Below are 25227 nucleotides of genomic sequence, written 5' to 3'. Positions count from 1 at the left end.
GACAGAGGGTAGAATTGATCTGAATGATACTCCTTTGAACAATCCACAAGGGGAGCTGTTTTGCGATGGCTCCTGTTTCAAACTCCCGGATGGTACATCCACAGCTGCTTATGCAATCACTACATTGAGCATGGTCATGGAAACCAAGAGAATCACGCATAACTCCACGCAGGCCGCAGAGTTTATTGCATTGACCCGAGCTTGTGAACTTTCCGAAGGGCTTACCGTGAATATATACACCTACAGTCAGTATGCCTTTGGGGTGGTTCACAACTTTAGGAGACTTTGGTCAGAAAGAGGGTTCTTGACTTCACATGGTACAAAAATCCAGCATGGTACCTTGATAGTAAGGCTACTCAAAGCGCTTGCACTCCCTACTCAGCTAGCTATCATAAAATGCGCAGCGCATCGGAAGCTTGTAGATGATGTAGGAAAAGGGAACGCTTTTGCTGATCAGATAGCCAAACAGACTGCCACTGATCTCTCTTCAAACATGTGTACTTCAAGGGAGGCCACAAATCCCTGTACTATCGATGAGGGTATTGATTCCGTAAGGGATATCCAAGCCGATGCCACGTTAGAAGATTCTAAGAAATGGGCTGAGGGCTTGGGGAAACTTGATGACGATGGGTGTTGGGTGGACAGAGTTGAAGGGAAGTGGCTGCTTCCCGACGTGTACATTATGATGATGGTTGTTATGACTCATGGTCCCACTCACATATATGCTCGTAAAATCACAAAAATGTTGGAAAAAGTATGGGTAAATGACAAAATCTCTAAAGTAGCTGAACGCTTTGTTCAGGAATGTATGATTTGTTTGCAGCATAATGTGGGAAAGGGCACATCAACTCCTAGGGGTAGTTTTGGCCCACCTTCTGTCCCCTTTGAGGTTATACATTTGATTTTATTGAGATGGAACGTTGCAATAATCTAAAGTATGTGTTAGTCATCATCTGTGCTTTTAGCAAATGGGTTGAGGCTTTTCCTGTCAAAGACGCTACAGCCATAACTACTGCAAAGACTATGTTAAAGGAAATACTTCCCGAGATTCGGGTTACCAAGAGTCATCTGGTCGGACAATGGTCCACATTTTATCGCTGCTGTAATTCTGCAGATATGTGCGGGATTGCAGATCGATAAATCGTTCCATTCGGCTAGGCACGCTCAGAGTGCTGGACTAGTGGAAAGACACAACGGCATCATCAAAAACAAGCTCGCTAAGACGTGTGCCGGCACCAAACTAAAATGGCCGGACGCCTTACCGATCGTGTTGTTATCAATGCGAACAACCCCTCAAACTAAGACTGGGCTCTCTCCCTTTGAGGTGGTTATGGGGAGGCCTGCTAATATTTGGAATATTCCCAAGTGTCGTTCTTTGCGAGATGTTGAAAATGTACTTCTTTCAGATTACTGTAGCCAGTTGACTAAAAACTTGTATTTGATTTATCACCAGGTGCAAGAGGCTTTACCTGTACGATACGAGCGTCCCAGTCACAGCATACAACTTGGGGAATCGATTCTCGTAAAATCCTTTAAGCGATCTTCTTGCCTCGCACCTCGTTGGCGGGGCCCCTTCCAAGTCCTGCTGGTCACACAGACTGCGGTGCGGGTGGCAGGCCGGAAGAATTGGATTCATGCGTCGCACACCAAGAAGATTCCACACCCAGTGCCATACGATACAGAAGAAGCAGAACCCCTCATCAGTACTGCAACCAACAATTCCAAAGCAGTAATTAACATCAAGAGTGCATCGGAGACTCTCCCCGATCCTGTGAGGTCTGGGGAAACAGCCATTTCATCTCCACACTCTCCAATCATTTTGTTTCCGGAAGCGATCCCCAATTGTGCCTCTGACCTTGCTTCCGTTCATTCACCACTCCAGTGGGAAGTGACGACACATTGTTCTCAGATCACTCAGTACCAGGGATCACAAGGTAAGATCTGCGTTTGAGGAAATACACCTACTGCACGGTTCGGCTGTGCGCTCAGAGAAGAAAAAGTCATCAAGGGCTTGCCTTTTTGGCCGGATCAATTGTTCGTAAGGGGATTCTGTTGGCTAGGGTTTGTGGAAGGACTAAGAAGACACTCGGCCTGGAGGTCGCCAGCTAATAACACTGGTGCTTTCGTTTGAAGATTACAATGCCTGCAACCGCTCCTGCTCGTACATGACTAATAAGTGAACGTGTGACCAGCTGTGAAAATGGATAATCCGTTACGTGGGCCCCAAAAACATACTGCTGTATTGTGATAATGTTAATTGGTTTTATAATAGTCATTGTTTTAGGTTTCTGGTATCTAGAAGAAGTACATCCGCTTGAGAATTTGTTGCCGACTGAAAATGTACCTACTGTTTCTACTTCTTTCGTGCATCTGCCCACTCTATCTCCTAGAGACTCTCAGCACAGACAGAGATATCATAATAATACACTATTACTCATTATGAATGCTACACATGCCATCTTTAACAAATCTAATTGTTGGGTCTGTTCACATTTACTGCAACATGGGGATAAGGGGCTAGGTTGGTATATTCATCCTCTACCTTTGACAACTGCATGTTATGCTTCTCTTAGAGCACTATTCTTTGGTTGCTGGAACGATAGCATCTCAGAGAACTTTGATGGGACTCATTTGAATCAGTTTGCAAAACGTGTTCTGACTCCCTTGGGATGCTTGCTCTTTGCAAATAGGAGTAAGCCTAACGTTGCTTCTATTAGGCCTTCTGATATACTGTCCCATCCTTTTCAATCTTTGATCTCTTTCAAAATGGCTCCTATAGGCAATAAGGACGCCACGCCTCCTTCTTACACTGTCAACCATAGCCCTGATTCAGTTTCGTTCTGCATACAAAGGAATGGTACTCAGTCAATGGGTGATTTAAAAGGTTGGGCCAATGTTGCAAATTTGACTAGTGAGGACAGACTTTTGTATGTAGGCCAACCTGTCAACTTTGTTTGCTGTAATGTAGCATTTCCATGGTTACCCAGGGATTAGCAGGGAACTTGTTATTTAGGGATTCTGTTACCCGGGGTATTCATAGCCAGTACTGTAGAAGTTTCAAAGGCTCGTCCACGGCGGGACGAGAATGGTGACACTTCAGCACAAATTCTGGGCGATGTAGCTAAATCCTTTGTGCCATTTTGGGGACAAATAATGAATTCTGAAGATATCAGGAGACTAGCGAGAGTACTGGAGAGGACCATCAACCGGACCACTGACATACTCTATAATATGACTCTAGAACAGAAAGCAATAAGGTTAGTAGCACTTCAGAACCGGATGGCATTAGATGTCATCCTGGCTGAACGTGGAGGGGATGTAAATTAGTGGGGTCCGCTTGCTGTGTTTTTGTGCCAGATTCCTCCCCAACTATCTTCAAGGCAATACAGAATCTGCATATCCTAAGTTCAGAAGTGCATGTTCCTGAGGGAAACTGGGATCTTAGTGCTTGGTTCTGGGACTTCTTGCGATCTTGGGGTTGGAAGCTACTTTCGGTCTTGCTGATCATTTTAGGAATTATGCTGTTTCTTTGCTGGTGTATACAATGTCTTCCTGGTATGTGTTCGATGTTAGGACGATGTTGCGCACAGGCGATGGGTACATTAGGACGTAAGGTATATGCCCCAGACAAGAACTCCAATGAATAAGTGCTGAAAGAAATCCTAGTAACTGATCTTATGGCAATTGAAATCTCCGATAGTGATTCAGGGTGTATGGACGTTGAGACGTGGAGTTATTTGTAAAGTGACTAGAAGTAGTTTAGCGCTTGGCTTAGGCCAAAAGGAGGGTTTGTCGAACGGGATATCATATCGTGCCTCCTTTATTGTATATATTGGCCTAAGCCCAGTCGCTCTGCGAAGAAATATGCATTGCAAGGTTCTGACCTTAGATTGATTAAGCCGCCATTTTAGGTTCATCTGCCATTTTGATTCTCACTCCAAAGTCACCCTGTGTTCTAAGATGGTGGACAGTGTTGTTCTGCTTGTAACATGGCCATCTTGACCTCTGTACACGAGTTAATGCGTAAACTGCCCACATGCCAAATGTTAGGGTCATGTACTGAGACCTTGTCCTTCGTTGACCTGTGGATAGAGGATTACTTGTGCCAACGATACTAATCCATGAACATATATTAAGCACAATACTGTTCGAATGCTAAATGTGCACTCTTGTTCGACTACATTGTATAAGAATATGTACGAAGGCTTAATGTAGAATCCAAAGACACACTGTTGCTATTGTAACCTACTGGAGTATGTATTAAGGATAATCCATAAATGTATAGATGCATAAATTAGGAACAAACTCGGCATGAACCCCTAGCCCGAGAAATGGTTAACCTGCAAATGGGCTGGACATCATGTTACAAATTGTATAAAAAGCACAAACATTCTGATGTACAGTCCCACTCACTTCACACACCGAACAGGGCTGGTATTCGCTGTGTTGTACTGAGGGCCTGATAGCTATCTGTTGCTTTGTCCTTTGAAAACTGTTCAGCTGTACAATAAAGATCTGTGTATCTTTGTAAGCCTGTGTTGGTGTATTTCCTTTTGGGGTACACAGCCTCGATATTTTCTTTTTGCTTTTACAGCAGGAAGCCACGCACATAGGTGCAAAGTTGCTGTCCGCACCGGCTCGCCATTTGGGGCGGGGGCCAGTAACAATATGCTGGCATGGCCCGAGGGCATATTTTCCCTGTATAGGCAGAGCTGAAGGAGCAGACCAGCAGAAAGAACACTCTGACCTAAGTGTATCTGTACTCTGCGTTCGCAGACCCAGCTTCTTGTTTTTCCGGATACCACCCACCCCTGGAAAAGGTACATTTGTGCAAGCACAGGACAACTGTCGTCTGAAAGTCATAGAAAAGAAGAACAGGAAGGCGGCATGGGCCTGGAAGGAAGCTGCCAGCAGGCACAGGAGTGCTCACCAGCCAATTTACAGGTCCCAAACACACAGACCTGGGATCTCATGATGGGGACACCCTGTGAGCAAAGAAGGGCAACTTCCATTTCCTGGCCTAAGTGCCCAAAAGTACAGAACTAAGAAAACACTGCACACCCGTTGTTGGGGAATACCCATAATACTAAGTTATGTTTTTAGTAGTATTATGTTCAATAAAAAGCAACAGCCTTTTTATTGACAACACAAAACAAGTGTCTGCGTATTGTGTTATGTATTTACTGTATAGAATGAATGCCCCATAGAACTAGCGGTTCCACAACTTATGGGGACCAGGCTCTCCCATGACCGGTAGCCCCCTGCACTGCCTCCGGTCCTACGGCGCACTATGGACTGCATCTGCAATCCCAAAAGTCCCCTGCCTACTTGCAGTTACTTAGAGCTGGCCACCCAGGCGGCACTTATCCGTGCTTGTTTATTGCACTCTCCCCTTCCATCCCCCTGGCACTTCTCTCCATCCCCCTTGCGCTTGCATGATCTGAATAACACAAGGCCTCTTAAGATCATTTATTCTGTTCCCCTTTGTCTTCCCCTTGTCTTGTCGCGCCGAGAAACACCTGTGTACAGCATTTAAACAACAGTTGAAGGAATATGTATTGCCAATGTGCTTTATGGACACGCGCCTGTGGCCTTGGCACATTTACATCTTACTTTGGAGACCCACATGTGGATGACAACCAGACGCGCCTGCATCAATGCAGTAATCAATATGATTGTGGGAATAGATGTACACAGAAGCTAGTAAGCCTCTACTGACATCTGCCTACTTCTTGAACACTTTGATCTCGATGTCCTCGCTCTCAACGAGACATGGTTCAGTGCCAGCTCTGTCACTGCTTTTGACTCTCTCCTCAATGATGTCTTCAAGATCCTCTCCAAGCCTCGGACCAGCTGATCTGGTGGTGGAGTAGCCCTGATCTCCCCTGAGTTGGTCCCTACCTCTCTCATACTCACTAAGCTCTATTGCTCCTTTGAAAGTCTTGTCTGCAGGATGGGTGTCTCTCCGACTCTCTCTCTCTCACCCTTGCCACTATGTGCACCCCCCCTGGCTCCGTGCCCATCTTCCTTTCTGAATAGGATGACTTCACACCCTCTCCTGTGACTTCTGCCTCCAGACTCCTCCTTGTTGACTTCAACATACGCCTGGAATGCACTGTTCATGCCTGTACACTCTTCCATGATCCCGGCACCCCTCTCTCTCCCTCACTATTATCCCTTCCGGCCCCAGCCATTCTGCCGGACAAACTCTGACGCCTTCGTGGTTGCTTCAAGGATCAAATTCAAGACCCTTTGCATCATCCACAAGGCTGTCTGGGCATGTGAACACACAACCTGCAGCTCTCTTTCACACACTACTCATCTTCATGATACCTCCAATCCTCTCGCTCAAACATTCTGCTGGGCAACGCTTCTCCAAGCAAAGAGTTGGGGGCAGGTATCTACTGACGAATAGGGAAATTTGTGCCTGTGTGCACCGCGCCTCAGGTAGTGGGAACAGGCGTGTTGATACTGTTAAAATGGAAGTAAATATTATCATAAGTGGTTTACTTGAAATATTTAGATGTTTTTCAGTACACTGATCGCCACTAATATTGTACATTTATTTGGCATGTGTTACCAAAAACAAAACTTACTCGGGCCCGCTGTGAACGCTAGATGAAGGGTCCCACTGTTATGTGTCCTTGAATCCACCGCACTAAGAATTTGAAGGACCAAATGTGTTGATAATCTACAAGGAAATGATAATATTCACTATATTGAAAACTTACACTGGAAAGTTAAGTTTCTATTTCAGAAAACTGTCTTTCGAAGCGGTTGGTCCTCCATCACATCGGAAGAATGGAATCTCAAAACACAATGGGCCTCATTACGAATCAGGCCTTAAGGGGTTAACGGCGCTGTAAACGGCGCCGACCCTTAACGCCTGATTACAAGGTCCGTTAGCGCCATGGTGATATTAACGCCTGCTTTTTGCAGGCGTTAAAATCCATGGCGCTAAGGGACCATGGTGCTAATTACGCCACCGTAATTTACGGTGGCGTAATTAGCGCCTTCCCCATCCCCATTATGCCCTATGGGGCAAAAATGGGAATGGGGAAGGGTAAAATGGGAAATGGGGATTTACCGCCCCACTCACCTTGGAATGGGGCGGTAAATCCGCCATCCACCATGGTGTAAACATAGTTTACACCATGGTGGTAAGGGTACGACCCAGGCGGTAACTTACCGCCTGGGTCGTAATTATCATAAATGTAAGCAACATTTTAAATAATATTTATTGAAGTGTGGATGGAAAGTGTGCTGTGTGCTACATGATGAACGTTGTGATGGATGAATGTTCAATTTGACGCAGAGAATAGACATTACGTGTGTTAATTGTAACTTAAATGTATAGCCAACATAAGAATGTACTGTGTATATTCAATTATAAAGTGGGTACTGAAATATGTTTTTGCATTCTCGATTTTACATCGTTATCTGATCCCGATGTGTGCCTGTCATGGGTTTAGTCTAGCGGCTGACGGCTTCTTCAACAGTATTTGGACAATAATCATCAACAATAAATATATTATAACTATCATCTGGGATGATCACCAGACAACAATCTGTCCTTTCGCGGTTGCAGTAACAAGGAGCAACATGGCAGCATACAGGTTCTAGAAACATGTGGATGTGAAAGGGTTGCAATTATTTCAATTTTAAAGCACTAATTTCTTCTCTGTAATGGAGCGCCATGTGCATAGATCACTCGCCGGTCATGGACCAAAACTTTCTGTGAAGAATGGAAAGACTTGGATTAATTGATCAATGATCAGATTCAGCATTAGAAGATCACCGTTCACAGTTACACCAAAAATGAGAACGATATGAATTCGCTGGCTATAAAATCTGTTTGAAAAAGTGAACAAGGTTTTACGGGACTTTGCTATTTTCGTTGTGTCAAAATGAAAACTACTTTTTTCACTCCCGACTATTGCTATTTTCTTCAAAATAAAATGTTTCTATCAGTTTTGTAAAAAGAAACAAAGATTTTGTGTTTTTTTTTGGATGTTTGTGTTTAGGTTCCTGGTTCTGCGTTAGATAACGTTATGACGTTGGTGATGACAGGGTACGTTTGGCTACGCTGCCCACCAACGTCATTGAAATAGGTGGAGCTCATCCTGAGCGTCTAGGGATGTCAGCGTTAGGGGCAGGCGAACCGAATCAGTGCCGCGAGGGCTCTTTAACTTAGGGCAATAGATCAACAGATAAGAATGGCACAAGATGGCGGGACCCGATCCGTGATTTTCGCATGTTTTAAAGTGAGAAAAACTCAAGGAAGCTGCATTGGAAATGTATTTAATAACGATCGATGTACGCTCTGAAATACATTCCCGATCCATTAGGACAGTAACGTTTCTGACCAAACTACCCCTTTAAAATGTTTAAGGCACAATCTTTTTCCTGAAACATCAACACAGTTGGCATCATTTTAAGGACCCATGGAAAGCACTTTATTTCCAAACCCAAGGTTTCTTATTTAGTCATAACAAAACATGTGCACTGTGCCTGTGAAGCCCCCCAGGCCACCTCTTTCCTGTTAGGCCTGGGCTACCACTTGGGGAGTCAGGTGAGCTTGAGGGAACCAGAGGGGCATACAGTAAATCTCCCTAAAGCTGATGCTCAGAGGTGTGTGTACTGGCAGGAGGACTTAATGAGCAGAAAGTAGTGAAAGGCCTGTACCTCTTCCTTTCCCTCAACCCCGCTACAGAAGAGTGCTTCAGGCTACAGCAGGCGCAGCTGGGAGACAAGAGGCAGCAAGTGTCCCAGCAGTAGCAGACCAAGGAAATGGCTCAGAAGAACCTGCATCCGGTGCACCTTGAACGCGAGGATCCAGAGAAGATAGACAAGCTGGAACACGAGAAGCAAGAGCTGACAGAGCCAGGGAGCTCACGACAAAGGAGCTGGAGCTTGAAGCAGCAAAGGCCATGGACTTCCTTCCCAATAAAACAGGCCCTTCTCTCAGACTTCCCCAGGGCTCTGGAAGTAACTACAAGGAGGGGATCAAAGTCGTCTAGCTCTGAATAGGCCTTGTACCTGCTGAGCACATTGCCCCAGAGAGACACTGAGCCAGAGGCTTCCGAGTCTAGATTCAGGGGGAAGTAACATGGCATCTTCTAGGAAGACGAGGCTGAAATGGCAGAAATGGGACATCGTTGGCATTTGACATGTGGACCACAAAGCTTTCTGCAAAATAAGCTCCAACTTGTCAAAGTCTGCAACCTTTGGCTCTCCAGATGTGTTGGGCTGTAACACCCATTACCCTCAACATTGACTATGCAGGCTAAGCCTGAAGGGACTTGTAGTCCAACACATCTGGAGAGCCAAAGTCTGCAGACTGCTGGTGTACATTATTTTGCCTCTGCACCTGTGCCTCCCAGGCCCCTGAATCCTGCCAATGGGACCGTCTGCTTCTTCACCCACATGTACTTTATGCCTTTTCTTCCGTGCAACTGCCATTTGCTTTTAAGTTTGTTCTTCAAGGGCCAATGGCTATTCGCTTGCCCCTCCCCCAACACTAAAAGTATTGCCAAATAAGGCATATTTCAGTAACAAAAATATGAGCCTGCATTTCTGGGTCTGCACTTTGGTGGTTGCAGCATCACTGTGCATCATTGTGCATTACTGTGCATCACTGTGCATTGTCCACAAGGCCTTCTGGGGCAGGGACCAAAACACCTCCAGCTTTGTCTTCAGAAGTATCTTCCTTCTGGAGCTCTTCACTCTTCCACCTCCAACTCCCCCAGGGTCAGTCACTTCTCCTAGCAACGAGTTGGCGGCAGATCTCTCTCTTTGGCCGGTGCCTCCCTCTGGAACAGCCTGCCTGCCTTTCTGAAAATGGAGCAGATCCATTTCTGGTTCCAGAAGCAGCTCAAGACCTTCCTCTTTGCTTCTGCCTTCTCTCTTCCTCTTCCCTGCTGATCTCCTGTCTGTTAGTGCACTGGTCACCTGGCCACCCTCTGAACCAAGGGCCTGGGTCCCTGCTCACCCTGTTGCACACTTGCACCGCAGCCTGGCAACCCTGCACTTGGGGCTGTATCGGTTTCCCTACAGTCCCCCTACCTGCACTTCCCAAACGCCTGCTGCCTGCACTTAACCCTTGCACTGCCACCAGCTGGCCACACTTCCTTTTTCTCGCTTTGTCTTTGTTTGTTGATCCTATGTCCAGCACTTCTCCCCCTCCCCTTGCACTTCTCCCCCTCCCTTTGCACTTCTCCCCCTTTCCTCTCCCCTGCACTTGCACGGTCTCATGTCACTGGGCCTAGTAAGATCATGGTCCTATTCCCCCTTGGAGAAGTCCAGCCGGACTTGTTTAAGGATCAGCTTTTTTGATTGGATACTCATTGGTTTTCATGTAGTGTATGCGGATGGGACTCTACATCTTCTATCCACAGCCATGATGGATTGCATTGTCTGTTCTCCAAACTACACTGATGGGCCTCCCTCCCACTATACAGGTGTCTCAAACTTAGCAGGGCCGCGTGCCCATATTGCATTGTCTGTTCTCCAAACTGCACTGATAGGCCTCTCTCCCACTATACAGGTGTCTCAAACTTAGCGGGGCCGTCGTGTCCAAATTGCATTGTCTGTTCCCCAAACTCCATTGATAGCAGGGCCACCGTACCCAAACTGCAGTGTCAGTTCTCCAGACTGCTTTGACAGACCTCTCTCCCACTACACAGGCGTCTCAAACCCAGCAGGGCCACCGTGCCCAAACTGCACTGTCGCTAAGGGAGACGGAGACTAAAGAGAGCCACTGCTAGAACCCAACTTTATAACTATACAACCCCCAACTCCACCCTTACACCCCGACCAAGACAACAACTAGACTAAAAACAACTCAGAATCGTACAATGCCGCACAAACGACCCACCCAGAGGGAAAGAAGAGAAGAAAGAACAAACACCCCGAAACTTCAACTAAGAACCGCAACAACAGAACACACCCCCACAGACAGGTTCAAAGATCGGACCAACGCGGAAAGAAGAGACAAATCCCTTTACCTAACTCCATACCTCGCTGAGACCTACTCACCAGATCGAACCAACGTGACGCCAAAACCAACTACACTGAACAACCTACCAACATCACGAAGAAGGACAAACCCCACCAGATACAACAAGCACACAACTGAAGCAATAACACCATACATCACCAAAGCAAGAAGAACCCCCAACCCACAACCATGTCCCCTGGAAGATGAACCAGATGAAAACCAAAGCCCTAGACTAAACCTAGATGAACTACTCGAGAACGCTGACAACCTGAAAACTGCTCCTAAACAAGATCAGAAAACGACCCTAACAAAACAAGGCAAACCAAGTTACACCTCTAAACTCCACTGCAATCTAATAAATGCAAGATCCATGTCAAAACACTCCACAGAGATCTTCGATCTACTCGACGACAACGGCATCGACATCCTCTTCATCACAGAAACTTGGCTGGACGACAACTACAAAATCACACTCCAAAGCTGCCTTCCAGCAAACTTTAAATGCCTTCAAACAAACAGGAAAAACAAAAAAGGAGGAGGCATCGCAATAGCATTTAAAGAACAGCTGAAAATAAGAACAGACAAACCACTCAACATCCCCAACTGCGAGTCCATGATCATACACCTTACAGCTAACCCAAAAACCAACGTCACATTCATCCTGGTGTACAGACCCCCAACTTATGATGCATCCTTCGTTGACAACTTCATAGAAGCCATAACCAACATAGCCATCAACCACGAACACCTAATCCTACTGGGGGACTTCAACATCTGGTTCGAAGACAGTCATGCCAGTTCCCAAAACTCACTGATTGAACAACTCGCCACCATAAAACTACGACAACTAGTAAAAGGGGCAACTCACTCGGCAGGACACATCTTGGACGCAATATTCGCAGAGGAAAAACTCATCACCATGGCACCGCCGATACAAATACTGTGGAGTGACCATCTCATCATCCCATTCGTAATCACTCTGCCTACTCAAGTCTACATCCAACCTCCCAAACTCACAGCCACCACAAAAAGAAACTGGAAAGACGTCAAAAAAGGCAACCTATTCGAACAACTGGAGTTAACCAAGCCCTCAACAACAGAACTAGACCTAGCTGACCTAGACGGAAAGCTGAGATACTACACAAATGGATTGAGGATACAAATCGACAAGATGGCCCCAGAAAAAGCATTCACACCATCAAAAAAGAGAGCAATGGCAAAATGGTTTACCCCACTACTAAGCACCATGAAAAAAGAAAACAAAAAGATGGAAATGGAATGGAGGAAAGATTACAACCCAAACATAAAAACAATGTTCCAGAAGCAAATTCGCGCATACAAAAAGGAAATTCAAAAGGCAAAGAGAAGGCATTATGATGACAGAATCACAAATGCCACCAACACACAAAAAGAAATGTTCCGTATCATTAAAGAAATGAGAAACCCACCAGGCTGTGACAACACCCCGACCCCCTCGGAGAAACTATGCAACAACCTTGCAGACCACTTCAAAAAGAAAATCAATGACATCCGACAAACCATCCAACAGAGACCAATCAGCAGCGACTTACAACCAAACGAACCTAAATCAGAACCGCTGCACAAACTCAATAACTACCCAGAAATATCAGCAGAGGCATTCGCAATGCTGATAAAACACAGCAAGAAAGCGGGCTCACCGATGGATCACTGCCCCCCGGACATCTACAAATCAATCCTCAGACAAGGAACACCAGCAGAATACTTCAGAAACCTTCTAAATCTATCACTGGCAACAGGAACAGTACCAAGGATCTTCAAATCGGCTTACATCAAACCACTTCGGAAAAACACAAGCGGGGACGTAGATGACCTCTCCAACTACAGACCAATCTCCAACATCCCCTACCCGGCCAAACTCCTCGAAACCTACGTATACAAACTAACCCAAGAATATGTTGAAGAACACCACCTGCTAGACCAAGCTCAAGTCGGCTTCAGACCCACAAGAGGTACAGAAACAGCTCTACTATCCATCTGGGATGACCTAAAAACAAACGCAGACTCCAACACAACATCTGCCCTTATCCTGCTCGACCTCTCCGCAGCCTTCGACACAGTTAGCCATGACACCCTAACCAAAAGACTAGAAGACATAGGCATAACAGACACAGCGCTACGCTGGACTAAATCATTCCTAGCAGACAGAACTGAAACCGTCTGGATCAAACCCTTCAAATCCACCCCACGAGTCAATGACTGTGGAGTACCACAAGGATCCTCACTATCACCACTGTACTTCAACATCTACCAAACCCCAGTAATCAGAATCTTCAAGAAACACAACATCAAATGCTACAACTACGCAGACGACACTCAAATCATCTACAAGATCGAAGACACCCAAGCCGATCATTCAAACTTAACCGACTGTCTAAAAGAAGTCTTCAACTGGATGAATGCCAACAACCTGAAAATCAACCCAGGAAAAACCGAAATCATGATCATATTCAAAGACCAAGAGAAGGAAACCGCCATCCCGTGGCCAACGGAAATGGGATCTGCACCGTCACCATCTAAGGTAGTAAAAAATCTGGGAGTCCTGATGGACAACACCCTAACCTTAGAACCGCAAATAAACGCAACAGTCAAGAAATGCTTCTTCCTCCTCCACACGGCAAGAAAAATACTACCTTTCCTCTCCTTCACACACAAAACACTCACCATCGTCGGCCTCATCATGTCAAGTATCGACTATGCAAACAGCCTCTACCTCGGTATACCGGAATACCTACTGAAGAAATTACAACAGATCCAAAACACAGCAGCCAGACTACTCCTCAAACTATCCAGAAGAGACCACATCACCCCGGCCCTAAAAACACTACACTGGCTCCCAGTAAAACAGCGTATCATCTTCAAAACAATGTGCATAACGCACAGGGCAATCAGCGGACAAGGAGCAGAATTCCTACAAAAAAAAATAACAATCTACAAGCCAACGAGACCGCTCAGATCAACCAACGAAATCCGACTGGAACAAAAACCTTACATCAAGAAGAAACTCGGAGCCACTGCTTTCTACCACTTAGCCGTGAAAACCTGGAACAACACCCCAAAAGTAATAAGGAACACCAAAGATCACCTTAAATTCAGAAAACTACTAAAAACCTACCTCTTCAACACCAGAGACTAAAACCGAAACAACAATAAAACAAACGACTCAAAAAAGGACACTGACAAACCCATAGAACGACAGAAGTACTCCAAGCACCAGTAGGGCTGACGCTGGACACAAGGGTCCACCCGCGAGACCCAGGGAGACGGAGGCAACAACTCCAGCCAACCCTTACCATCCCCCACCGCCCGTACAGCCACCACTGGGTACCACAGGGCTGTGGAACGGACGAGATACCACCAATCACCCCACAATCGAAGTATGGATACTAGCAGCTGCGCTAATCATGTGGGGGGGTGAGGAGCATGCAAAGTTATTAAGGGAGCGGGCAGAGGGGACAGCTAAATCCTCAAACGGCCTCGAATGCAAAAACGGGCACATACCTCCTGAGGCACAGGGCGTACAAGCATTCCGTCGTGTAAGATTACACGAGCCCAACTGGCTCAATCCAGGATAGAGATACCAACTAACCAATACCACTAACAATTTCCTTCTCTGCATACACCTCTCAAACTCCAAATCAAACACAACCACAAACCTCTAGCGCGGCAAACCGCAAGAACTTCACTACACTGCAACAACACAACAAAACACACACAGACTCGCACATCAGCACACGACGACTACCGGCCGCATACACCCGAGGCCCAGCCGACGGAACCACCGGGCTGAGGCTGCCAACAGCACATCACTGCTCTCTTGAACTTTTCCAGCCTCCACCCACTAACCCACCCCTCCCTCTTTCAGAGCCGCCAGAGCGCCAGCGGACCACTCCAGTGGTGATAGTGCGCGGTACAAATGACCTTTAACATTAACATTAACATGATCAAAGGTCAAACTTCTGGGTTAGACTCTGTTGAAAACACAGGGACACTGGGACACGGAGCCAACCCTCGGTCGAGCGGACTGTCTTTCCCAGTAGAGGTTCCGCTTCTCAGCAACATCTAAACTAGGATGGACTAGGAAACAGCATCCAATGATTGCAGACTCTTAAAGGCCCTTTCCTCAGGCGGGGCCACCACGGGCGCTTAATGCACAGGCGCTGCCGCTGCACCGGATTCCGGCCACCACATACCCACTGTAGGAACACGGCGGCACCCTAAACACCAAGGTGCCCTCATCGCCAAGGTGCATCCCATCATTTAAAGCCAGTCTGCCTTGCAAGAAAAGCGCCTGAGCGGATCCGGGACACAGCCCTGCGAGGCGCTTCCTTACAGCCATTATGCTATCACGATGGATGGTACGCCCCCCAGCCCCCGCCCATTCATACCCTCACACACACATGCTTAAGGCCGGAGGGGGGGGTCTAATTTAGCAAATTATACTGTAAATGTAATTCATGTGGAACTGCTAGTCTAGTTAGATATACATTAGTAAAGAATGTTTGAATTAGAATATTTAAAATAATAAAAGCTAATGTATTTCACAAGCCAGAAAGTATTGGTTTAATTTGTGTGCAATTAAAAACACATTCAAGACATGAAATAATTGTAAAGATTGTGAATAGTCTTTCACGCTTTCATGGTAAAAACCTCAAACTAAACACACAACACTGAAGTTGGGTCGAGACAAAAGCAGCACCACGTGATGGATAACAGGCGCTAGAGTGAACTGGAGACGGTGCAGGCTGGGAAAGGGAACCGTGCTTCCTTCAAAAGCGCCCTGCTGAATGTACCCAATAAGTGCAGACGTTGGCAACTGGGTGTTTCTGGAAGACTGCCAGTGGGCAAGAATGGCAAGAGAAAAACAGTGTCTGCCAATCTCCTTATACACTGCAAGATCTGAAGTCCTTTGTGAAGGCGAAACATGTTTACCCCCCCCTCCCCCCGCCCTTCCCATGAAAGTCCAGAGCAGCTGGAGCCTTCATATGGACAGGCACGTGCGCATGCCCGGCTGCCTCTCTATGTGACCCAGACAAGTGTTGCAACAAACATTGAGTGCTGTGTTCATGGACTGTTTCATATTAGTTACTATTTTTTTGGTGCGTTTTTCATCTTGTTCTTATAACTGATGTGAGGGTGTTTTTTTACTTAGTTTCGGTTTCTATATGCTATATATGCAATAAAAATATGTTTTTTCATTTTGTTTTGGTTTAAAATTAAAAAAAAGTTTATATGTATATGGTTCTTTGTAATCTTTTGGAGGCTGAAGACAATAGGGACTGCTTTAGTGTAGACCCAGTTTCTGTGTTGTGCATTTTCCCGGTCGTCCTCCATTTTCTGGTTCTGTGTCTCTGTTTCAGGACTTGCGGTACGAGGCCACTGCATAGCTCTGTTTAAGGACTTCCGGTCTGCCTCTCGGTAGGCCACGGCATGGCTCTGTTTCAGGACTTTCGCTCTGCCTCTCGGGAGGCCACAGCATGGCTATGTTTCAGGACTTATGGTCTGCCTCTCAGGAGGCCACGGCAAGGCTCTGTTTCAGGACTTCCGCTCTGCCTCTCAGGAGGCCACGGCAAGGCTCTGTTTCAGGACTTCCGCTCTGCCTCTCGGGAGGCCACGGCATGGCTCTGTTTCAGGACTTACGGTCTGGCTCTCGGGAGGCCACGGCATGGCTCTGTTTTAGGACTTCCGCTCTGGCTCCAGGGAGGCCACGGCATGGCTCTGTTTCAGGACTTCTGGTCTGCCTCTCAGGAGGCCACGGCATGGCTCTGTTTCAGGACTTCCGCTCTGCCTCCCAGGGGGCCACGGCATGGCTCTGTTTCAGGACTTCCGCTCTGCCTCTCAGGAGGCCACGGCATGGCACTGTTTCAGGACTTCCGGTCTGCTTCTCAGGACGTCACGCCATGGTTCTGTTTCAGGACTTCCGCTCTGCCTCTCGGGAGGCCAACGGCATGGCTGTTTCAGGACTTCCGCTCTGCCTCTCAGGAGGCCACGGCATGGCTCTGTTTCAGGACTTCCGGTCTGCTTCTCAGGAGGTCACGCCATGGTTGTTTTAGGACCTCCGCTCTGCCTCTCGGGAGGTCATGGCATGGCTCTGTTTCAGGACTTCCGCTCTGCCTCTCGGGAGGCCACGGCATGGCTCTGTTTTAGGACTTCCCCTCTGACTCTCAGGAGGCCCCGGCATGGCTGTTTCAGGACTTCCGCTCTGGCTCTCGGGAGGCCATGGCATGGCTGTTTCAGGACTTCCGGTCTGCCTCTCAGGAGGCCACGGCATGGCTCTGTTTCAGGACTTCCGCTCTGCCTCTCAGGAGGCCACAGCATGACTCCGTTTCAGGACTTCTGGTCTGCTTCTCAGGAGGTCATGGCATGGTTCTGTTTTAGGACTTCCGGTATGCCGCTTGGGAGGCCACGGTATGGCTCTTTTTCGGAATTTCCGGTCTGCCTCTCAGGAGGCCACATAATGGCTCTGGTTCAGGACTTCCGGTCTGCCTCTCAGAAGGCCACGGCATGGCTCTGTTTCACGGCTTCCTGTCTGGCTCACGGAAGGTCACGGCATGGCTCTGTTTTAGGCCTTCTGGTCTGCCTCTCAGGAGGCCACGGCATGGCTCTGTTTCAGGACTTATGGTCTGCCTCTCAGGAGGCCACGACATGGCTCTGTTTCAGGACTTTCGCTCTGCCTCTCAGGAGGCCACGGCATGGCTGTTTCGGGGCTTCCGGTCTGGCTCACGGCATGGCTCTGTTTTAGGACTTCCGGTATGCCTCTCAGGAGGTCATGGCATGGTTCTCTTTCAGGACTTCCACTCTGCCTCTCGGGAGGCCACGGATTGGCTCTGTTTTAGGACTTCCCCTCGGCCTCTCAGGAGGCCACGGAATGGCTGTTTCAGGACTTCTGGTCTGCTTCTAAGGAGGTCATGGCATGGTTCTGTTTTAGGACTTCCGGTATGCCTCTTGGGAGGCCACGGCATGGCTCTGTTTCGGAATTTCCGGTCTGCCTCTCAGGAGGCCACAGAATAGCTCTGGTTCAGGACTTCCGGTCTGCCTCTCGGGAGGCCACGGCATGGCTCTGTTTCAGGGCTTCCTGTCTGGCTCACAGAAGGTCACGGCATGGTTCTGTTTTAGGCCTTCTGGTCTGCCTCTCAGGAGGCCACGGCATGGCTCTGTTTCAGGACTTTCGCTATGCCTCTCAGGAGGCCACGGCATTGGGCTCTGTTTCGGGGCTTCCGGTCTGGCTCATGGAAGGTCACGGCATGGTTCTGTTTTAGGCCTTCCGGTCTGCCTCTCAGGAGGCCACGACATGGCTCTGTTTTAGGACTTCCGGTATGCCTCTCAGGAGGTCACGGCATGGCTCTATTTCAGGACTTCCGCTCTGCCTCTCGGGAGGCCACGGCATGGCTCTGTTTTAGAACTTCCCCTCTGCCTCTCAGGAGGCCACGGCATGGCTGTTTCAGGACTTCCGCTCTGGCTCTCGGGAGGCGACGGCATGGCTGCTTTAGGCCTTCCGGTCTGCCTCTCAGGAGGCCACGGCATGGCTCTGTTTCAGGACTTCCGCTCTGCCTCTCAGGAGGCCACAGAATGGCTCTGGTTCAGGACTTCCGGTCTGCCTCTCAGGAGGCCACGGCATGGCTGTTTCAGAACTTCCGCTCTGCCTCTCAGGAGGCCACGGCATGGCTCTGCAAATGCATTTATTCCTCCAATGCTTTTATACTGTACAGCTAGCAGGGTCCTCTGCGAGCAGGTGCGATGCCCCATGTAACTGCATGGCAGCACTGTGTGTTCTAGAAGAGCTGCTTCTGAGACATATGTGCCGGAGTGTACCCCGGGGTTGTCGGATGCTGTGCAGTGGTGGCTTTAATGTGTCGCGTGAGCCTGGAGTCCACTGCACTTTGCAGGGGTGGATTCCTCTGCTGCTACTGTGCCCTGTGATGGTTTATTGCACACACAATGCAGTGACATATACACGTGCATGAAGTGCAGCACTGTACAAAAAGCCCCTGCCGTGCTTACTTAGGGTATAACCAAAGTAGGCGCAGTGCCTCGAAAGAGGGCATTGAGAGCTACCACAGTGCCTTTTAGCAGGACGTCGAGAGCTGTTGCAGTGCTTTGTATGCCTGTACCTAAAGCAGAGGCAGTGTCATGTGGCAGGGCATTGAGAGCTGTTGCGATGCCATGTGATGGGGCATTGAGAACTGTTGCAGTGAATTGTGATAGGGCATTGAGAGCTGCCATTGTGCCTTGTAACAACACTCAGAGCTGCTACAGTGCCCTGCAAGAGGACAATGAGAGCTGTTGCAGTGCCTTGTTACAGGACATTTGGGGTTGTTGCAGTGCCATGTAACAGGGCACTGAGCGTTACTGCAGTACCTTGTACGCGTGTACCTACATCATGTGCAGTGCCTTGTGACAGGGCAGTGAGAGCTGCCCATTGCCTTGTAACAGGGCAGTGAGCGCTTCCACTGTGCCTTGTGACAGGGCAGTGAGAGCTGCCCATTGCCTTGTGACAGGGCAGTGAGAGCTGCCCATTGCCTTGTGACAGGGCAGTGAGCGCTTCCACTGTGCCTTGTGACAGGGCAGTGAGAGCTGCCCATTGCCTTGTGACAGGGCAGTGAGCACTTCCACTGTGCCTTGTGACAGGGCAGTGAGAGCTGCCAATTGCCTTGTGACAGGGCAGTGAGCGCTTCCACTGTGCCTTGTGACAGGGTAGTGAGAGCTGCCCATTGCCTTGTGACAGGGCAGTGAGAGCTGCCCATTGCCTTGTGACAGGGCAGTGAGCGCTTCCACTGTGCCTTGTGACAGGGCAGTGAGAGCTGCCCATGGCCTTGTGACAGGGCAGTGAGCGCTTCCACTGTGTCTTGTGACAGGGCAGTGAGAGCTGCCCATTGCCTTGTGACAGGGCAGTGAGAGCTGCCCATTGCCTTGTGACAGGGCAGTGAGCGCTTCCACCCTGCCTTGTGACTGGGCAGTGAGAGCTGTCCATTGCCTTGTAAGAATGTACCTACAGCATGTGCAGTGACTTGTTGACAGGGCAGTGAGAGCTGCCCATTGCCTTGTGAGAGGGCAGTGAGAGCTGCCCATTGCCTTGTGACAGGGCAGTGAGAGCTGCCCATTGCCTTGTGACAGGGCAGTGAGCGCTTCCACTGTGCCTTGTGGCAGGGCAGTGAGAGCTGCCCATTGCCTTGTGACAGGGCAGTGAGCACTTCCACTGTGCCTTGTGACAGGGCAGTGAGAGCTGTCCATTGCCTTGTAAGAATGTATCTACAGCATGTGCAGTGAATTGTTGACAGGGCAGTGAGAGCTGCCCGTTTAGTTGTATTTATGCACCTACAGAAGGAGCAGTGTCTTGTAAGAGTTTATTCAGGAGGTGCTGCACTTTAATTGTTTAGCCTTAAAGCCCCTCATAGTGGGGCAGACCAGACGTTAAAGACCCAGGCACCGGGATACAGGCATATTAGGGTGGGCTATAAGGCTATAAGTACCTGAGGAAAATGCCTGGGTGCCGGATTATATTGGTTAAAAGTGGTTCTTGCGAAGAATGAAAACGTGTTCAGATGACAAACAAATTTCAGTCAGTAACGAAAAAAAAAGATGGCTGCCCTAAAAATAAAAAGTGTGCACTGTCAGAAATGCAGGAGCCCCTTTTCTATTTCTATAACAGCCATTATGGAGCAACCCTAGCTGAGGAGTCGCACAAGGGATGAGCCACAAGGAAGCCACAACAAGGCAAAGATTTAGTGGAAAACACGTGAGGTGCTTGAAGGCTCCCAGATGGTTCGGGAGGTGGCCAATAACGCCTGCTTTCTGAGTCACCTGATTGGCTAAAACACATCTTTCATAGAAAGAATACACTCTGAGCCCCGGAAGGGCCTTGTAAGAGGGCACATGGAGTAGCTTCAGTGCCTTTTAAGACTGCAGTTTCAAGTGTGGATTTGGAGCTGCTGTGGCGCCGACTAGGCGTGCAGGTGTCCACGGCAGGGGCATGGTTACAGCCGCTGTAGCGCCCCGTAAGGATGTTGTTAGGAGTGCGTAAAACTTACATTTCAACAGCAGGTACAAATATCGTCTTTTGCATTTAACTGTGTAAGGTGACAGTACACAGAGGTGGTGGAGAGAATGCAACAGTTAGAAAAACGCATGGCTCCAGGCAGAGGATTAGTCGCTTGTCAGATCTTCAACTTGCAGGACACCTGAAAAAGAAGTCACTGATTAAAATATCGCTAAGTACTGAAGGGTAACAGCAAAGAAAGCCATCATTGACATCAAGCAGCAAGACCCTTCCCACAACTACCATCAACATACTAGACAGAGCACCGAGGGACACCCCCACCCTGCACTGCTTATCTATCCAGTGTGTGCCACTGTGGGCAACATCAGCAGAGGACCTATCAAGACCCTTCCCACAACTACCCTCAACATACTGCACAGAGCACTGAGGGACACTTCCACATGGCACTGCTTACCTGGCCAGTGTGTGCCACTGTGGGCAACATCACCAGCAGAGGACCTAGCAGGACCCTTCCCACAACTACCATCGACATACTGCACAGAGCACTGAGGGACACCCCCACCCTGGCACTGCTTACCTAGCCAGTGTGGGCCACTGTGGGCAACATCATGAACAAAGGGTATAGCAGGACCCTTCCCACAACTACCATTAACATACTGCACAGAGCACCGAGGGACACCTCCACATGGCACTGCTTATCTATCCAGTGTGTGCCACTGTGGGCAACATCAGCAGAGGACCTATCAAGACCCTTCCCACAACTACCATCAACATACTGCACAGAGCACCGAGGGTCACTCCCACCCTGGCACCGCTTACCTACCCAGTGTGGGACACTCTAGACAACAACATCAGCAGAGGACCTAACAGGACCCTTCCCACAACTACCATCAACATACTGCACAGAGCACCGAGGGACACCTCCACATGGCACTGCTTACCTACCCAGTGTGGGACACTGTGGACAACAACATCAGCAGAGGACCTAACAGGACCCTTCCCACAACTACTATCAACGTACTGCACAGAGCACCAAGGGTCACCCCCACCCTGGCACTGCTTACCTACCATCAACATACTGCACAACGCAAGGGGGTCACCCCCATCCTGGCGCTGCTAACCTATCCAGTGTGGGGCCACTGTGGGCAACATCAGCAGAGGACCAAGCAGGACCCTTCCCACAACTACCATCAACATACTGCACAGAGCACCGAGGGTCACCCCCACCCTGGCACTGCTTACCTACCATCAACATACTGCACAGAGCACCGAGGGTCACCCCCACCCTGACACTGCTTACCTACCATCAGCATACTGCACAGAGCACTGAGGGACACCACCACCCTGGCACTGCTTACCTATCCAGTGTGTGCCACTGGGGGCAACATCATCAGCAGAGGACCTAACAGGACCCTTCCCACAACTACCATCAACATACTGCACAGAGCACCGAGGGACACCCACCACCCTGGCACTGCTTACCTACCATCAACATACTGCACAGAGCACCGCGGGACACCTCCACATGGCACTGCTTACCTATCCAGTGTGGGACACTGTGGACAACAACATCAGCAGAGCACCTAACAGGACCCTTCCCACAACTACCATCAACATACTGCACAGAGCACAGAGGGGCACCCACACCCTGGCACTGCTTACCTACCATCAACCTACTGCACAGAGAACCGAGGGTCACCCCCACCCTGGCACTGCTCATCTATCCAGTGTGGGCCACTGTGGGCAACATCAGCAGAGGACCTATCTAGACCCTTCCCACAACTACCATCAACATACTGCACAGAGCACCGAGGGACACTTCCACATGGCACTGCTTACCTACCATCAACATACTGCACAGAGCACCGAGGGACACCCACACCCTGGCACTGCTTACCTATCCAGTGTGTGCCACTGTGGGCAACATCACCAGCAGAGGACCTAGCAGGACCCTTCCCACAACTACCATCGACATACTGCACAGAGCACTGAGGGACACCTCCACCCTGGCACTGCTTACCTAGCCAGTGTGGGCCACTGTGGGCAACATCATGAACAAAGGGCATAGCAGGACCCTTCCCACAACTACCATCAACATACTGCACAGAGACCGAGGGACACCTCCACATGGCACTGCTTATCTATCCAGTGTGGGCCACTGTGGGAAACATCAGCAGAGGACCTATCAAGACCCTTCCCACAACTACCATCAACATACTGCACAGAGCACCGAGGGACAGCCCCACCCTGGCACCGCTCACCTACCCAGTGTGGGACACTGTGGACAACAACATCAACAGAGGACCTAACAGGACCCTTCCCACAACTACCAACAACATACTGCACAGAGCACCGAGGGACACTTCCACATGGCACTGCTTACCTACCCAGTGTGGGACACTGTGGACAACAACATCAGCAGAGGACCTAACAGGACCCTTCCCACAACTACCATCAACATACTGCACAGAGCACCGAGGGTCACCCCCACCCTGGCACTGCTTACCTACCATCAACATACTGCACAGAGCACCGAGGGTCACCCCCACCCTGGCACTGCTTACCTACCATCAACATACTGCACAGAGCACCGAGGGTCACCCCCACCCTGGCACTGCTTACCTACAATCAACATACTGCACAGAGCACCGAGGGTCACCCCCACCCTGGCACTGCTTACCTACCATCAACATACTGCACAGAGCACCGAGGGACAGCCCCACCCTGGCACCGCTCACCTACCCAGTGTGGGACACTGTGGACAACAACATCAACAGAGGACCTAACAGGACCCTTCCCACAACTACCAACAACATACTGCACAGAGCACCGAGGGACACTTCCACATGGCACTGCTTACCTACCCAGTGTGGGACACTGTGGACAACAACATCAGCAGAGGACCTAACAGGACCCTTCCCACAACTACCATCAACATACTGCACAGAGCACCGAGGGTCACCCCCACCCTGGCACTGCTTACCTACCATCAACATACTGCACAGAGCACCGAGGGTCACCCCCACCCTGGCACTGCTTACCTACCATCAACATACTGCACAGAGCACCGAGGGTCACCCCCACCCTGGCACTGCTTACCTACAATCAACATACTGCACAGAGCACCGAGGGTCACCCCCACCCTGGCACTGCTTACCTACCATCAACATACTGCACAGAGCACCGAGGGACACCTCCACATGGCACTGCTTACCTATCCAGTGTGGGACACTGTGGACAACAACATCAGCAGAGCACCTAACAGGACCCTTCCCACAACTACCATCAACATACTGCACAGAGCACAGAGGGACACCCACACCCTGGCACTGCTTACGTACCATCAACATACTGCACAAAGCAAGGGGGTCACCCCCATCCTGGCGCTGCTTACCTATCCAGTGTGGGGCCACTGTGGGCAACATCAGCAGAGGACCTACCAGGACCCTTCCCACAAATACCATCAACATACTGCACAGAGCACCGAGGGACACCTCCACATGGCACTTCTTACCTACCCAGTGTGGGACACTGTGGACAACAACATCAGCAGAGGACCTAACAGGACCCTTCCCACAACTACCATAAACATACTGCACAGAGCACCGAGGGTCACCCCCACCCTGGCACTGCTTACCTACCATCAACATACTGCACAGAGCACCGAGGGTCACCCCCACCCTGGCACTGCTTACCTACCATCAACATACTGCACAGAGCACTGAGGGACACCCCCACCCTGGCACTGCTTACCTATCCAGTGTGTGCCACTGGGGGCAACATCATCAGCAGAGGACCTAACAGGACCCTTCCCACAACTACCATCAACATACTGCACAGAGCACCAGGGACACCTCCACATCGCACTGCTTACCTACACAGTGTGGGACACTGTGGACAACAACATCAGCAGAGGACCTAACAGGACCCTTCCCACAACTACCATCAACATACTGCACAGAGCACCGAGGGTCACCCCCACCCTGGCATTGCTTACCTTCCATCAACATACTGCACAGAGCACCGAGGGTCATCCCCACCCTTGCACTGCTTACCTACAATCAACATACTGCACAGAGCACCGAGGGTCACCCCCACCCTGGCACTGCTTACCTATCATTAACATACTGCACAGAGCACCGAGGGACACCTCCACATGGCACTGCTTACCTATCCAGTGTGGGACACTGTG

General features: G+C 49.4%; 1 protein-coding gene across 1 annotated transcript in view; it reads right to left on the bottom strand.

Annotated features, from left to right (window-relative positions):
- Window positions 1-15577: 15577 nt before the first annotated feature.
- FSIP1 (fibrous sheath interacting protein 1) overlaps window positions 15578-25227 on the bottom strand; it is an 855458-nt gene continuing 845808 nt past the window's right edge. The window contains exon 11 of the mRNA XM_069638397.1: window positions 15578-21216. Coding sequence (XP_069494498.1) covers window positions 21182-21216 — 35 coding nt within the window. The 3' untranslated portion in view covers window positions 15578-21181. The remainder of the gene's footprint in view (window positions 21217-25227) is intronic.

The sequence above is a fragment of the Ambystoma mexicanum genome, chromosome 14, assembly GCF_040938575.1.
Source record: "Ambystoma mexicanum isolate Mex_15411 chromosome 14, UKY_AmexF1_1, whole genome shotgun sequence".
Taxonomy (NCBI): domain Eukaryota; kingdom Metazoa; phylum Chordata; class Amphibia; order Caudata; family Ambystomatidae; genus Ambystoma; species Ambystoma mexicanum.
Note: the sequence above shows the minus strand (reverse complement) of the source record. Positions and strands in the feature narration are given on the sequence as shown.